The following is a 15,479-nucleotide window of genomic DNA, read 5'->3' as shown; positions in this document are numbered from 1 at the left end:
AGTTTCAAGTGGAAACACTGAAATTAACTATCAGGAGAAAAAGGGGTATTTGGTACTGCATACCCCATGACTTAAGTCATATGAAATCTTTTAGGTGACACTGTACAAAAACAAAATCTCTCATCTTAATCAAAAAACCACATGGAGAACCATCATCATTATTTAATGACCCATATACATTCTTACTCTAAAAAAGATATTAAAAGGTGCATCTATTGCTTTACAATTTTAAGAACAAACTTAGAATCCATCCCTTAAGTTTGTGGATTACTTGGGCATTCCAAAAAGAAATGTACAAAGGGAACTATTTACAATGAAAACGATAATGCACTTACCATCATGGTTCGGATTTCCCAGTGTCCACGGCTCATCAGAGTCAAAATGAGTGTCTCCACCAATTCCTGGTCCAGGGAAATAGGCGTGAGCCAAAAACCCTCCCTCGCCATCGAAGGGAGAGCTGTCTCCATGGAAACCAGAAGCAAAAATGATAGTTATGTCCACATCTCGTTTGCCGTTCTCTAATTCGCTGTAGGGCACTTCTTCAAATGTCAGAGGAGTCACATTCTGCCACACGTCGAAGGCACGGCGGATGGCTTTACGGGTTTCAGTGTCCCCTACTTTTGGAGTTACGTTCTTTATACTGAAATTTAGAGAAAAAAGTCATTGGCATGGCTTCGTTACTTAGAGTCTGAGCTATTAAGAGATTTTGATCTATTCAGTATGTGAAATACTAAGTAGGAAAGGCATAAATTCAATCCTTATGTTTCTGTAGCTAGAGTTCACCATGCTGGGGACAGTTAATTCTCAGCAGTGTGGTATTCTTCTGCCAAGGCTATAAGTGAGACGGTCCCCGCAGGATGGGGACAGTGGGGCCACTGGACCCAGCAGGAACTCTGCCTCCTGAACCATCATGGAAAGGCTGCTTTGCCTAATAATGATCAGATGGGTGCTGCAGTTTGGGGATGAAATAATAATATATCTCAATTTCTTTCTGGTTATAATTACTTTTGGGGGCCCAGCTGTTGTGTGCCCACATGTCACTTCCAAATAATGTCATTGTATTCTAAGACCACCAGTTCCACAGATACAGTCATGTCTCAGTTTTTAAAGAAAAGGTCAATTAATTTGAGTTTCTGATATCCAATTGTTTTCTTTATATACTTAATTTCTTCTAGTTAAAATAAGCAATGCAAGTGAATAGCTTTTTCAATATAAATATTTAGCAATTACATACATTTAAAGAAGTAACTGGGAGGTTATTTATCTAATGAGCTTATCTGTCTTGATGCTAATAGCAAAGGGATAATTATAAATATTTATTTAACAGCAATGAGATATTTCTCTTTCCTGTTATTTTTATAATTTTTTCTAAATAGAACATGAATAATTATAGAGAATATATATAGTACATATCCTATTGTGGTAGTAAAAGGTCATATCATTTTTATGAAAAGCAATGAGTAACTTCCATGAGAGGCATAAATACATTTCAGAGCCCCTCCACTACCAGCAATCTTACAGTCAAGAATCCATGAACTCTCTCACTAAGGAACTATCCTAACCCATGAAGAATGGTACATCGGTCAGGCGATAGTCTTTTGCAATAATAAAAGAGAACTGGGAGTCAAACGATTTATAATAATGGAATAAGCGTGAAATTCTGTTACCTCCATTGCATGTCCTAGTATATACAGAATTCAAAGCCAGTTGTGCCTTTTTAAGGCATTTTAGCAGTGTGGAAAAAATATTTGATACAGTATCAAGTGAAAAAACTTACATGCAGGTTACATTTTTAACCAGATTATAACTATGTCCAGATAGTTAACAAATGTCATGCAGGAATTATGCTAAAATAATAGGAATGGCCTCCACATTATTACTGTGCAAGCATTTCACAGTGTCTTATTTAACCCCTGGAGTTACTCAATGAGACAAGAGTATATATCAATTTTACAAAGAGAGAAGTTGAGATTTAGAGGAACCTGGAGAAAATTCAGAGTGGCATGGCTCGTTTTTCAACCCAAACATTTCAACTCATGCATCCATTGCCTTACATTCTAAGCTGGACCATAACATCTAACACTGACCTTCCTCCAGCTTGTTAATCTCTGAACATTCTGTCTGATGGTTGAAGAGGCAAGTGGGTTAATGTTGTGACGTGAGAATTTCGCCTAAGTTCCTTTTCCTAGTAGTCGATTATTTCCTTCCGACAAGATAAGATCTCAGAAGCCCCCCATTAGTGGGCAAGTATGCTTATGACAAGTTACTTGGAAGAATGTACTACAAAAAGTGGGTGTGAGAGACAGAGCCAGGCAGCAGACCGCTCTTGTAGAACTTACATATTGTGGTGAAGAGAGAGAAAAAAGTGAAAAAAAAAAAAAAAAAAAGAAAAGAAAATTGTAGACATGACAGGGAGGGGGAGGCGGCCAGATGAGTAAATGACAAGGGCGGTTTCAATGGCAAAAGGAGTCGTGTGTGCCTAGCACTGCATTCCTAGGAAAAAAGGGGCAGTGAGCAGCACGAGCAAACCTTTCCAGGTCAACATGAGGCTGCTCGTTTTGACTGGTAGAAATGAGCACCAGCACCCAAGGACCAGCGGACACACAGCTGGCAGGGACGGCCCACATTCTGTGACAGAACACCACTGGAGAATTGCAAGTGGAGAAGTACCCTGGTATTACTCCAGTTTACAGAGATCGCTGTTTGTGATGAAAAGGAATAAGGGGTCAAGAACAAAACCACAAAAAATTTCAGAAATTCAAAGAACAGGAGACAGAGATACATCCTCTATGGGTCGTTTTGGAAATAGGGAGTTAGTGTCAGTGCGTGGCCTGAGCATGTCATTGAGGGGAATCCAAGTTGGATCCAAGGTATAACAGAGAAATTATGTTGTTTTCAAATAAAGAATTATTGTACAACATAGGAAATAAATGCAATCCTGTTGGCATGCTGCGTACATACACACTGGTTCTGAGACAAATGAAGCTATCTCATATAATACAGAGTAACAAATGTGGACAATGTTTAGATTGGAAAATGTATCTCTGTTTTTCACGCTATAGACTTATTAGCTTACACAATATTCGTGACCTTGTTGATAAATACAAGACAAATGAGTGAGCTTCAAAATGAGCTGCAAACAAAAGTTACCAACTTATAAACCTCACACCAGTGAGATACACACAAACAGTCAGTATGATTACTGAAGACTAAAATAATAAAGGACACAGAGAAACCCATGATATCAAGAGTAAAATAAGATGGTTATTCTTACTAATTCTCATAGTGATGCACAGAAATTTAATATATATTTTCAAAAATAAAGTGCTATAAAATGAATAAAATGAAGATTTTGTTTGAAAAGCTTAAGAAAGGCAATTCATTTTTATTTATATTCTGTACAATTGAAAAGAGCTTCATTTTTTTTCCCCACATACTAGAAATGGTCGTAGACTAGAGATTGAACGTGGGGGTCTCTCGAGGAAACCTCGCACTGAATATTTGTCTACTTCCCGAGATACTAGCTTTCCAGACCAGGCAGATCTAAGTCCACATTACTTTAGGTCTTAATGAAACAGTGTCTGTTTCTCAGCCTGTTGTATGTCCAGAGCAACTGCAATTCTCTTTGCAGCCAATGATATTGGCAGGGTCAGTGAGCTCACTGGGTACAGAGAGAAAACGAGAAGGGTTTCTGCAGAGGAGCTCATTATTCCTTAGCAACTTCTTCTAAGATCCTTTTCCCTGCATAACTATAAAACTGAAATAATAACCACCAGTGTGTGCCCTCAGCAGTCATGGAACCATTCACTTAAAATTGGGGTTTACCAAAGGATAAATTTACTGAGAACACTGAAACTAATTAAATAACCTAACATAGTATTTTCATTTTAATTAATATAGTCTAAATACTCATTAGGATAATACAATTACAAAAATAGATGCATCCTGCAATTACCAGTAGACTCACCTTGCATTAAATTTTTTAAAAAGCTTAGAAAAAAAAATTCCATAGGTCAGAAATTCATATCTATTTAAAGAAAGAAAGAAAGAACATTAGGAAAGAAATAAATAAAAGTCAAATAAAATTATTATTTTAATTGATCAAACAGATAATTGTTCAAAATAATAATAGCAATAATATATTGGGTGAAGATGATTAATGGGTAAGTGAAGAAAATAAAAACAATGTAATAAGAGACAAAAGGGAGAAATGAGAAATACCCTTGATAAGGTACCTGCAATCTGTGAAGTAGTATAGTGTTACTTACAAGTAGACTTAGATTAATAGTAAATGTGTAATTCAAATGCTAGATCAACACTAAAATGATTTTTAAAGAGCATCACTGATACGTTAATAGAAAACAAAAATGTATAAAACGATCATTTAAAACCACAGAAGGCAGAAAAAGAGAGAAATCAAAACAATAACAGCAATGACAACACCACCACAAAAAATAAAGAACAACAGCAACAGACAGCAGAGAGTTACAACTAGAGTGGATATTAATTCAACTATACCAATAATCACTTTAAATGTGAATGATTAAAATATACCAATGAGAAGACAGAGACACAGTGGATTAGAAAGCAAACACCAACTATGTGTTTCCTAGAAGAAACCCACCTTAAATATCAAAACACTATAAGATTAAAAGTAAGGGGATGAAGAGAGATATACCATGTTACATGAATCAAAATAAAACTGTAACAACCATTTTAATTTCAGACAAAGCTGACTTCAGAGCAAGGAAAATTACCAGGGAAAAAGAGGGGGCATTACTTAATGTAATAATAAGGGTGTCGATTTTTTTAAGAAGACACAACAACCTTAAATGTATATGTGCTTAACAAGAGAACAACCAAATATATACATGAGGCAAAACCTAATAGAAATAGAATACACTGTCTCAGGTGGAGACTAGACCAACCTTCTATCAGTAACTGACAGAAAATAGGTAAGGTTGTGGTTGAACTGAACAACACCATTCATCGTCTCAGCCTAACTGATATTATGGAATGCTTCATCTCTCACTCAAAAGATCTGAACAGACATCTCCCCAAAGAAGGTGTGTAGAGGGAAAATAAGCCCAGGAAGGTCATACGTCATTAGGGAACTGAAAATGTAAACACCAATGAGAAACCACTACACACCTGATAGAACAGCTAAAATTAGACCACTGACAACATCAAGTTCTGACAAGAATGTGTAGCAACAGGAATTCTCATCACTGGTGGCGAGAAAGCAAAATGGTGCAGCCACTTTGAAGACAGTTCGGTGGTTTCTTACAAAGCTAATCTGGCCATAGATTAAGTGTCACTGACACTAAAAGTTCATCAAAAGATTCAAAGACATTTTGTTTAAATGGCAATTACTTACATATGTAATGACTTAGGTGTTTTTTAGATTATGAATTCTGGTAAAAAAAAAACCGTCGTATGTTAGGTTACTCATTCAACAGTCCCTCAGAATACAGGCATTTATTTCGGGAAGCCACAATGTCTACTTTACAGAAGAGACCTAGTGTGTCCAGGGATGACTATGAGGCCTCCAATGAACGATTTATTCTCTTTCATGATCACAGTTTTAAGTTCCTGATGTGAACACGGCATACATTACCATGTAGTCAGTGTGCGCAAGATGTCTGATAAAATGTCAAAATAAGCAGTTCTGACAAACAAATGGAGAACGGGCTGCGGCCCTGGAGCTCGTACCTGTAGGTGATGTGCTTGTGCTGCCACTTCTGGCCCGTCAGAGCATACCGCTTTCGGCGGACGCTGAATTTGGAGCTGCCTCTCATTTGGTCAGGCACACCACACCGAGGCCTCTTCATCCAGCTGCAAAAAGCAGTATCTTCCATTACTGATTGGCAACCCTCATCTCGGACTTCAAAAGGAAATCAACCTGTATAATACCGTTAATCAGTGTCCCCCCAGTAACTCAATAACAGGTTCCAGGAATTAAGAAGGCATATACGACATCTCTCTACTACCTTACAGAACGATAACTTGTTTCTGTCTCCACCTTTTCCTTCTTTTCATCTACATTACTATCCTAATTTCCAAGCAGCAGCCATATAATAGCCAAATTCAATGCTTAAGAAACATTTTTTCTAAATATGAGGTTTATAGCACCACACCAATAAGATTTATTCATATTGAGAAAATTAAAATGCTGCTTTTGATTTATAAACTTCGAATACTTATACAGATGCAGTTGCTTCTTTTCCTAGAGGCTCATTTGACCATGGCTCTTTTTTTCTAATTATTCTTATGTTTTGTGCAAGGAGAACGATTTCCAGTGCTTTTTATTTAATGACTCAGAAAATGGGGTCATTACATGACCCCATTTAATCTAACAATTACAAAGCTAGTGAAGAATCTTTATGGTCCCACATGCTTCTGAAAGCAGAGATAAGAAAAGAATCAATTTTTGCCGTATGTTACCAGACACTTAACAACTTCTATACTCTTTAAAAGAAAAAGAACTGACTGCGGAGAAGACTGTTCAATGATGTCCGTTTTGTGAAAATGAATAAAATGGTTTACATGTTACGTGGATAAATCAGCTAACCAGTTTTTTTTTTTTTTTTCATTTTTCTGAAGCTGGAAACAGGGAGAGACAGACAGATAGACTCCCGCATGCGCCCGACCGGGCTCCACCCGGCACGCCCACCATGGGGCGACGCTCTGCCCACCAGGGGGCGACGCTCTGCCCATCCTGGGGGTCACCATGTTGCGACCAGAGCCACTCTAGCGCCTGAGGCAGAGGCCACAGAGCCATCCCCAGCGCCCGGGCCATCTTTGCTCCAATGGAGCCTTGGCTGCGGAAGGGGAAGAGAGAGACAGAGAGGAAAGCGCGGCGGAGGGGTGGAGAAGCAAATGGGCGCTTCTCCTGTGTGCCCTGGCCGGGAATCGAACCCGGGTCCTCCGCACGCTAGGCCGACGCTCTACCGCTGAGCCAACCGGCCAGGGCTAACCAGTTTTTATAAACAAAGAGGAACCTCATGAAACCATGAAATCACGACTTTCACTTTTTAAAAAAGATGATGCTCTCCCAGAATGCACTGCAAGTCTCTCCCTTTTATTCTGCCCCAAGAATAATGTAGACGTTGCAGTTATCAGACTTAAGAATCCCACCTAGATCATAGCACATGGTCACATTACTTCAGAAAATTACTCTTCGGGTTTATTACAATCCCCAAATCAAACAAGATGTCTTGAAAATGCTAACACTTAGCAGGCTATCGGCCTGTGGAACTGAACTCGGAGCTGAGGTTGGAGATCTCTGATTTTTAACCTAACAGTCCTGGGCATTCTGAAACCACAAAAAGTTAAGAGAGATTTCGCCAAACTTCAAAACACCCTGGGCAGAGGGAGCTGCAGACTCCCTGTACGTTGCAGAACCCCTGGCATAAAAAAAATACTCAATGACCAGTTGGAACTGAACAACCATTCCTTTTCATTATGTATTTTAAGATCGAGATATGGATTTACATAGCAAAAACTTAGCATTAATGGTGGGCTCATGATGATGTAAGTGGATTTTATATGAGATTTTTTTTAACTGCATCAACAAATGTTATAATATGCCTAAAGGCAGATATCTAACCTTAACTTATCTCACTGAAAGTACTGGGATAATAAATAATATAAAGTTATTAAATATGAACAAATGTACTTACTACAGAATGTGGTTATGCTTACATTTAGCTAAGGAAATATTTAAGGAAATACTCTTAGTGAAAATAATTCTGAAATGGATAGCATCAAATGTATGTTCAGTGAGAATAGATACTGTAAGATTACATTAATAATTCACAAAATTAAAAGGTAAAGTTAGTAACTAAAAATTTTTTAAGTTTATCACTATCCACTTCCATTTTAGGCCACATACATGCTGGGCATGTAAGTTTCCTCCAGGAAGCATGGCACCTTCCAAAGGACACATTTTCAGATACGCCAGGGCCCAGGGATGTCTCCAGTAAGAAAGGTGAAGCAAGGGAGCTACGTCTCACACCTCTGCATGCGCTGATCTCCCCCACTCTCCTATGTGTTTCTCGGAGATTTTGTAAATCTTTCCAGCTCTGTTTCTTGAAAAGAAGCTTATTGTGTGGACACTTTTATGTAAGACTGAGTCATCTAAGGTCGATGACATGTGTAAGAAATGAAGGTAAGAACAGGCTTAACTTGCCTAACCAGGCAGTGGTACAGTGGATAGAGCATCAACCTGGGATGCTGAGCACCCAGGTTTGAAACCCTGAGGTCGCCAGCTTGAGTGCAGGATCACTGGCTTGAGCATGGGATCATAGACGTGACTCATGGTCGCTGGCTTGAGCCCAAGGTCGCTGGCTTGAGCAAGGGATCACTGGCTCAGATGGAGCCCCCAGATCAATGCACATATGAGAAGCAATCAGTGAATAACTAAGGTGCCACAACAACGAGTTGATGCTTCTCATGTCTCTCCCTTCCTGTCTGTCTGTCTCTCTTTTTCTCTCGCTAAAAAAAGAAAGAAAGAAAAAAAAAAGAACAGGCTTAACCTGACACCAACCAGTAACACCATGCAAAGAACCCTTAGTCCTCACTCAAGTCAAGTCTCAACCCTCAGTCAAGTTGAGACCATGCCACCTTAGAATCACCAACCTTTGTAACCATATACTGTGGCAAAGAGACACTATGAAGTATGATTTACTGAAGTATGTAAAATCCTAACAATGAGATCAAAGAACATCCTGACACTGAATATGACACATTGTCTCTGAGCTGAATCGGTTTTCAGGCTTCTTACATGATTCCAACATTCAAAACAGTCTCTAATTTCATAAGCAGTCAGGTCTTTTCATACAACTTTGAAAGTTCTCAATGGACATAAGGAACAGTGAGTATTTAAGAGGACCCATCAGTGAACTCAAGGTTGGCTCATACTCAGTGTACACAGTATATTAATGGGGTCATTCGGGGGTGGGGTGTTTGGCAATCGCGGTCATTTCCAGATCTAAATGAATTTATTGTGAAAGAAATAAATCAGTTGCACTCATATATCATTTTGATAAATCCCATGTACACCTATAACAAGTGTGCAAAACTTACATGCACAAGTAAACCTGATGGTCTCCCCTAAGATAACAGCATCACAGAAAAGAAACATGGTTTGGACATGTGTGTGCACGTGTGTGTGCGTGTATGTGTGTGATTTTCAGGCAGTGCTCTTCTTGTGAAATATCATTCCTAATACTCCCTTATGTCCCAGTGCGTCAACACACAGCTCAAACAGGTATGCTTCTCTCCTGACTCCATGGCAAAGGTTTGAGGTTGATGTCCGCAGGAAGCAGAGACGTGGGGACTGGTCTTGAGGGGCGGGGCATCTGTAATAATTAGGCATGGATGCAGGCACCCCCTCTGTTTTCACAGCTAGAATGCTGGTATTCAGTCTTGATCCGATTGTTTAGAAACCAGAGCATTTCTAAATTTGTTGGGCAGATCATTAATGTCTTCATTAAAATGAACTCAATGTAAAAAGGAAAAATATCTAAAATCAGTGCTCTTGAGAGCAGCTGTATTGTCAACGCTGCCCTGGGAGTGGGGATCCCAGAGCCATATGGCAGGGTCCCATCCCAGCGCCGGGGACTCAGAGCTTGGGACAGTGGTCAGGTCATTGCTACTCTCTGAGGCTCCTCCTCTATAAAAGGGAGACAACAGTACTGTTACTGAGTTACTATGAGAAATAAATTACGTAAATCACGTGACACATTTACAACAGAGCCTGGCGACAGTGACTGCTCCTAATTATATACTTTTAATACGTGCTCGCTTCGGCAGCACATATACTTTTAATAATAATAGTTACTTTACAAACAGGATGTTGCACCAGTAGCAGAAGCAGCAGCAGGCAGACACCACAGATGGACAGGTGTCCACTCACTCCAACCTACATGTGAACATAAGAACAGCAACGAACACACGAGCCTCTGTTTCAGGTAAGTCACATAGTGACAAGCTTCTAAACAAGGTGGCAATAATTTGAAGAGTCACTGTACATGAAACTATAGCCATTTCAGTAATATATATTTTTTACATATATTTTATACATATATACAATATATGTATATATTTTAATTAGTGGGCCATTCGTGTCAAATTGATAGGACCACCCACTGTGTGACCCCAATAGGTGCCTCCACATTGTAATTCATAACCTGGTGCCCCAACCTGGGGCTCCCCAGTCAACTCTTCAAATGGGCACATTGGGAACGCAGGCCCCTGGGCTGGGACCACGCAGAGTACCAGGTACACATACCTCCTTCACCAAAGATTAAAACTGACCCACGGAGTATATCTTGCGTGAATGAGTCAGTAACCTAAGAAAAATGTTCATCAGTATAATATATTAATCAGGTTTCTAGCCTCCAGACTCCTCCGAGTCCTAATGAAAGGTAAGAGTGAGGGCAACTATTTATAGTTGTCCCCAAGAGATCCTTCTAGATATGTTCAGATGTGCTAATTTTTATTACTTTAAAAATCCGTAGGTTTTGTTTCATTCATGGAGTCAAGTCCAGCAGTCATGAAGAAAATTTTCAAAAGTAACTCAGGGCATTAAAATGCAGATAGGCTGACCTTGTCCTGTGGTCCACAGGCTCTTCTTTCTATCAGCCCACTAGCTGTCTGTGTGGAGACAGGTGTTACTCACAAAGCTGAAGCTGAAAAGTGAAACTACTTACAATCCCAAGCACAGGAAATAACTGTAGTAAGCCTTGCCGTCAGCAGTGTGAACAAAAAAGCTCACCTAGGGCCCTGGCCGGTTGGCTCAGTGGTAGAGCGTCGGCCTGGCGTGCAGAAGTCCTGGGTTCGATTCCCGGCCAGGGCACACAGGAGAAGCGCCCATCTGCTTCTCCACTCCTCCCCCTCTCCTTCCTCTTTGTCTCTCTCTTCCCCTCCCGCAGCTGAGGCTCCATTGGAGCAAAGATGGCCCGGGCGCTGGGGATGGCTCCTTGGCCTCTGCCCCAGGCGCTAGAGTGGCTCTGGTCGCAACAGAGCGACGCCCTGGAGGGGCAGAGCGTCACCCCCTGGTGGGCGTGCTGGGTGGATCCCAGTCGGGCGCATGCGAGAGTCTGTCTGACTATCTCTCCCCGTTTCCAGCTTCAGAAAAATACAAAAAAAATCAAACAAACAAACAAACAAAAACTCACCTAACCTCAGCCTCTGCCCCTGCGTGAGCATCCCCCCCCCCACCCACCCCCGTTCAGCAGGCACATCTAAGGTTCCAACTCCTTTAGCTCTCAGCCTTCCTTCTGTAGCTACCACAGCGAGGACACACCCAGCCTGTACTGTCACCGCATGGGGTATCACTGGTAGGCTCAGAACGTCCCAAGAAAAGAACTTCAATGACAGATGAATCTTTTACATCCAAATTGAAAAACAAAAGTATCTTAACTTGAGGAGTTGGACAAAAGTTAAAAAACATCATGAAACATATTGATAATTCAGCCAAAATGTTTGCGCTTCTTGATAGATCTAAATAAATATTTTAATTCTCAAATGACAAGTTCAAATACCCTCTATTGGTTTCATAGCTATTCTTTGAAAAAAGCTACCTATTTTTTGGTAATTTTGACTAAGATAAATTTCTGGGCATGGCTTGAATAAAGGAAACAGAATTACTGAGATCATCCGGTATGTGTGTGTGTTGTGTGTGTGTGTGTGCGTGTGTGTGTGTGTGTGTGTGTATGTGTGTGTGTTGCTCCAAAGATAAGCTTAAAACTTATATCCCATCAGGCTTCAGTGCGTAACACAGCGTACCTAAAAGATGAACTAACATTTAAAAATGCTTACTATTAACATTACAGAAACATAATTACACTCATTTTCATTATGGCCTTGCTTATGCTTTTCTCTTCTCACTAACAATATTCTTTCTAGGCATACCATAAATTGTTCCATTTATTAAGGGACGCAAATGAGCTTGCTCACAAAAAAAAAAAAAGCTAAGAAACCAATCATGTGAAGGAACTCGTGCCATATGTGATAACGATCTAATTTTGGAGTGGAGATAGCATATGTATCTACTGCTATCTCTCCAACACCAAAGCTAATGAATGTAAAAGCAATCTAATACACCATTTAAGGTAATACCTACATTTGTTGCTTGAAAATGGTTAATTTGTTCAATGTGGTAATAGAAGTAACCACAATTGGCATCACCACTTTTAATTACCCGAGAATCATAGCCTGAACGTACCAAATGTCTGTCTGCCAAGGAGGGTGTAATTATTCAACTGAAAAACAATTGATTTTAATAAGAGTCCAAAGTTGGATAAACATTGATAGCATATGAAAATGAATACTAAGACATGATTTTAAAACAGAGGAATGATTTTAGGCTTATAACTGTAGTCCATTTTTATGGAAGGAGGTTTGGATAAAAACTTGTCATTTGACCGTCTGAGAGAATCAGCTGCACCAACAGTGTGGGCTGGTCGCACACTTCCCTTTGACATCATAAAAGCACAGACAACCGCTTAAGGACGGTGATTCTGGAGCATTTACTTACAGAAACAGTACACTCTTTGAGTCGAACACCTGAGCCACAAAGGGGCAAAGGGAGCGACAGACTGTTCCAATGTGAGCACAATGGCAGTGGGACAGAGGACAGGGGTAGTGTGGCAGTGCAGGGAGGGGGTGATGCAGTTTACCAAGGCATTAGCGGATTCCCCTAGAAATCACTACAGGAATAAAACTATTTAAAGGGAAAGAGGCATTTCCAACTCCAAAAGGACTGAATCAGGACCAAGTTTCGTTGGAAAAGCAAAAGCACCTGAATAAACCAGAACCCTGGTTGGTTTTCAATGAAGAGCAGCCGTGCGGAGCCGAGCTGCTCTCTGGGAGGCTGCCATTCACAGAAGCTCTGCTGGAACGCCCACCCGCTGACACCTCTCCCCCATTCTGGAACCTGAGCCAGCGCACGGCCAGAAAGGTTCCTGCACCTCCAAGGACAACCACGGGCTCTCAGACCCTTCCACAGCGGGAAGAACCCATCCTGCACATGACCCCTGCAGCATAGAACCCATCCTGCACATGACCCCTGCAGCATCTCCTCAGAGACCTTTTCCGCCTATCTTACGACATCAAACCTGTCCACAGTGAATCCTTCTGATGACTCGAGGAAGCTCTCAGAACGGGGGGGGGGGGGGGGGGGGCTACACAAAGATGCCATTTTCTATCAGACTCCACTTTCTTAATTTTAGTACCCAGTAATAAGCGGATTTTAAACAACAAAAAAAAAAAATCAAAAAAGGAATGTGCTTCCCAAGGTTTTGATTTATTGTATTTTTAAAAAGTGGGTCATTTTCCAAGAAACCCACTTGGAAGAGAACAGCTCTGTATCAGGAAAACGGAGAGCCATGCCAGCACTTGTGAGACGCTGGTATAAGGGTCTAATTTAAGTGGAACTCTGTACTGTGCACAGCTACAAAATGCAGCGCTTCCTGGAGGTTTTTCAAGAGCCATATTATGTGCTAAAAGAAAAACTTGAAGAAACAACTGCAATGATTAGAGAGTGGGTAGCCAGTTGAAAATATCCACTTTTTATTCCCAATATTGATAATAAGTTTCTCACTCTTGCAGGATGCATTAATTATTGATCCTGTTTCCCAAATGCAGACCAAAGTTAATATTTATGTATCTCTTAAAAATTCTCAGAGAGAGAATGTGTTTATTTTTTCAAACTGCTTTGATATTTACTCTCCAAGACTTTATCATGTGCCTTTGATGAAACAGAAATGGCATGACAAACATCTGCCCTAAAGCATTAGAAGGCAAAATAAAATTTTAAAATTACATATTTCCCTGGCCAGTTGCTCAGTGGATAGAATGTCGGCCCAGTGTATGGACATCCTGGGTTTGATTCCCGGTCAGGGCACTCAGGTGAAGCAACCATCTGCTTTACTCTCTCCCTTCTCTCCCTCTTTCCCTACTGCAGCCAGTGGCTCAACTGGTTTGAGTGTGGCCCTGGGAGCTGAGGATAGCTCAGTTGATTCAAGTGTGTCAGCCTCAGGTGTTAAAAATAGCTTGGTACTCAAGCATTGGCCCCAGATGTGGTTGCTGAGTGGATTCCAGTTGGGGTTCATGAGGGAGTCTGCTTTACTATCTCCCTTCCTCTTAGCCAAAAAACAAAACAAAACATTAAATTAGTTTAACAAGTCAGGATTAATTATATATGTCTGACCCCAAATATTTCAGGTATTTAAGGCTTAAAAAGAAAAATAGGTTTACATCAAGGTACACAGCATAGTACAGCAAAAAGTTCCCCATCTAAACATCCAATGGTCCCCGGTTCAGCAGCTACCCTGAACTCATTTCCTTGCCGAGTCTGTTTCCTGATTTGAAAAAGGAGAAAGAAAAATGCATCCCTGTCTTCCCTCCTGTGGATGGTTGATGTATGAAGATCACCTTAAATGATGAGGGAGATTTACTTTGTATCAAGGACTCAATAAACACTGATGCAGCTCCTCTGCACTGAAGGAATTAATCACTTCCTTCTCTGCTCTTCAGAGAGACAATGCTCTTTATGATGTTGGGAACATCCTGTGCACCTGTGGTAAAATAATTTGTGATTACATCTAGAGATCTGTGACTTCAAATCCCTCTGGAAAAGAGACAGGTCCTCGAAGGCTGTCTCTGCTTCTTTCACAGAGAAAATGCCCAGTAAAGAAGAGTTGATTGAATAAATACACAAACAAATGATTGATGGATCAATCAATAAAATGACAAGCATATTAAAGAGTTAATAAACAATTGGAAGCAGAGACTTTTTCAAGGAAAACCTCTTTTTGATTTAACACATTTAGAGACTGGTTGCTTGTGGGAGGCTTGTCATCTGATGACTCTCTGATGCCCTGTCCCCCAAAGAGCCCCGATTCATACTGTTTTCCACTTTCCTTGGGCATCAATATTCTAATTTGGTGAATTTCAAGCAACTGCTGTTACATCACCCAACAGGGACAAGATATGCCCATATGCCCTCCCCAACCAGGGAGCCAATCAGCATCTTACTGATGGTCCCTTTTCTTGCAGTGGCTGCAACTGTGCCCATTTTGACTTCCCCATTCACATTCACTTTCCTATTTAGAAAATGTGTTGCTACAAGTCTGGTGAGAAAGTGAGACGCTTTGGAGGACTGGAGTTTAACTAGGTTAGATTCTAAAGGGAAATTCATGAGACATGAGACTAACTGAGGCTACAGAAGCTCCTTACAAGTTTTAAGACAACGTGTTTCGGCTCAGGACCCAAAGAGAAGGTGTGGAAGCCGTGACTTACTCGATGGTGTTCCTGTCCACCTTGCCCGTCATGTTGATGCCATAGAACTGCTGCATGGCCGCCAGGGCGGACTGCATGGTCTCCGCCGAGCGCAGCACCGACATCCTGGGGTCTGTCGGGGGCAGGTAGCCGTACTTCTGCAGCCAGACCTGCAAGACAAGCAGTGGTGC

The 15,479-nt window shown here is 40.8% G+C and overlaps 1 protein-coding gene across 2 annotated transcripts in view; it reads right to left on the bottom strand.

The window, feature by feature from the left end:
• Positions 1-15,479, bottom strand: part of MMP16 (matrix metallopeptidase 16) — a 224,109-nt gene that overhangs the window by 90,060 nt on the left and 118,570 nt on the right. The window contains exons 2-5 of one of the 2 annotated variants that reach the window (XM_066378776.1): positions 15,310-15,458; positions 5,713-5,835; positions 3,968-4,027; positions 336-640 (exon numbers count right to left, since the gene is read on the bottom strand). In XM_066378776.1, the coding sequence (XP_066234873.1) occupies positions 336-640; positions 3,968-4,027; positions 5,713-5,835; positions 15,310-15,458 (637 nt within the window). The remainder of the gene's footprint in view (positions 1-335; positions 641-3,967; positions 4,028-5,712; positions 5,836-15,309; positions 15,459-15,479) is intronic. The other variant, XM_066378777.1, reaches the window with a different exon arrangement.

The sequence above is a fragment of the Saccopteryx leptura genome, chromosome 3 (genome assembly GCF_036850995.1).
Source record: "Saccopteryx leptura isolate mSacLep1 chromosome 3, mSacLep1_pri_phased_curated, whole genome shotgun sequence".
Lineage (NCBI taxonomy): Eukaryota > Metazoa > Chordata > Mammalia > Chiroptera > Emballonuridae > Saccopteryx > Saccopteryx leptura.
The sequence above is the reverse complement of the archived record's forward strand: the minus strand, read 5'-3'. Positions and strand labels throughout refer to the sequence as shown.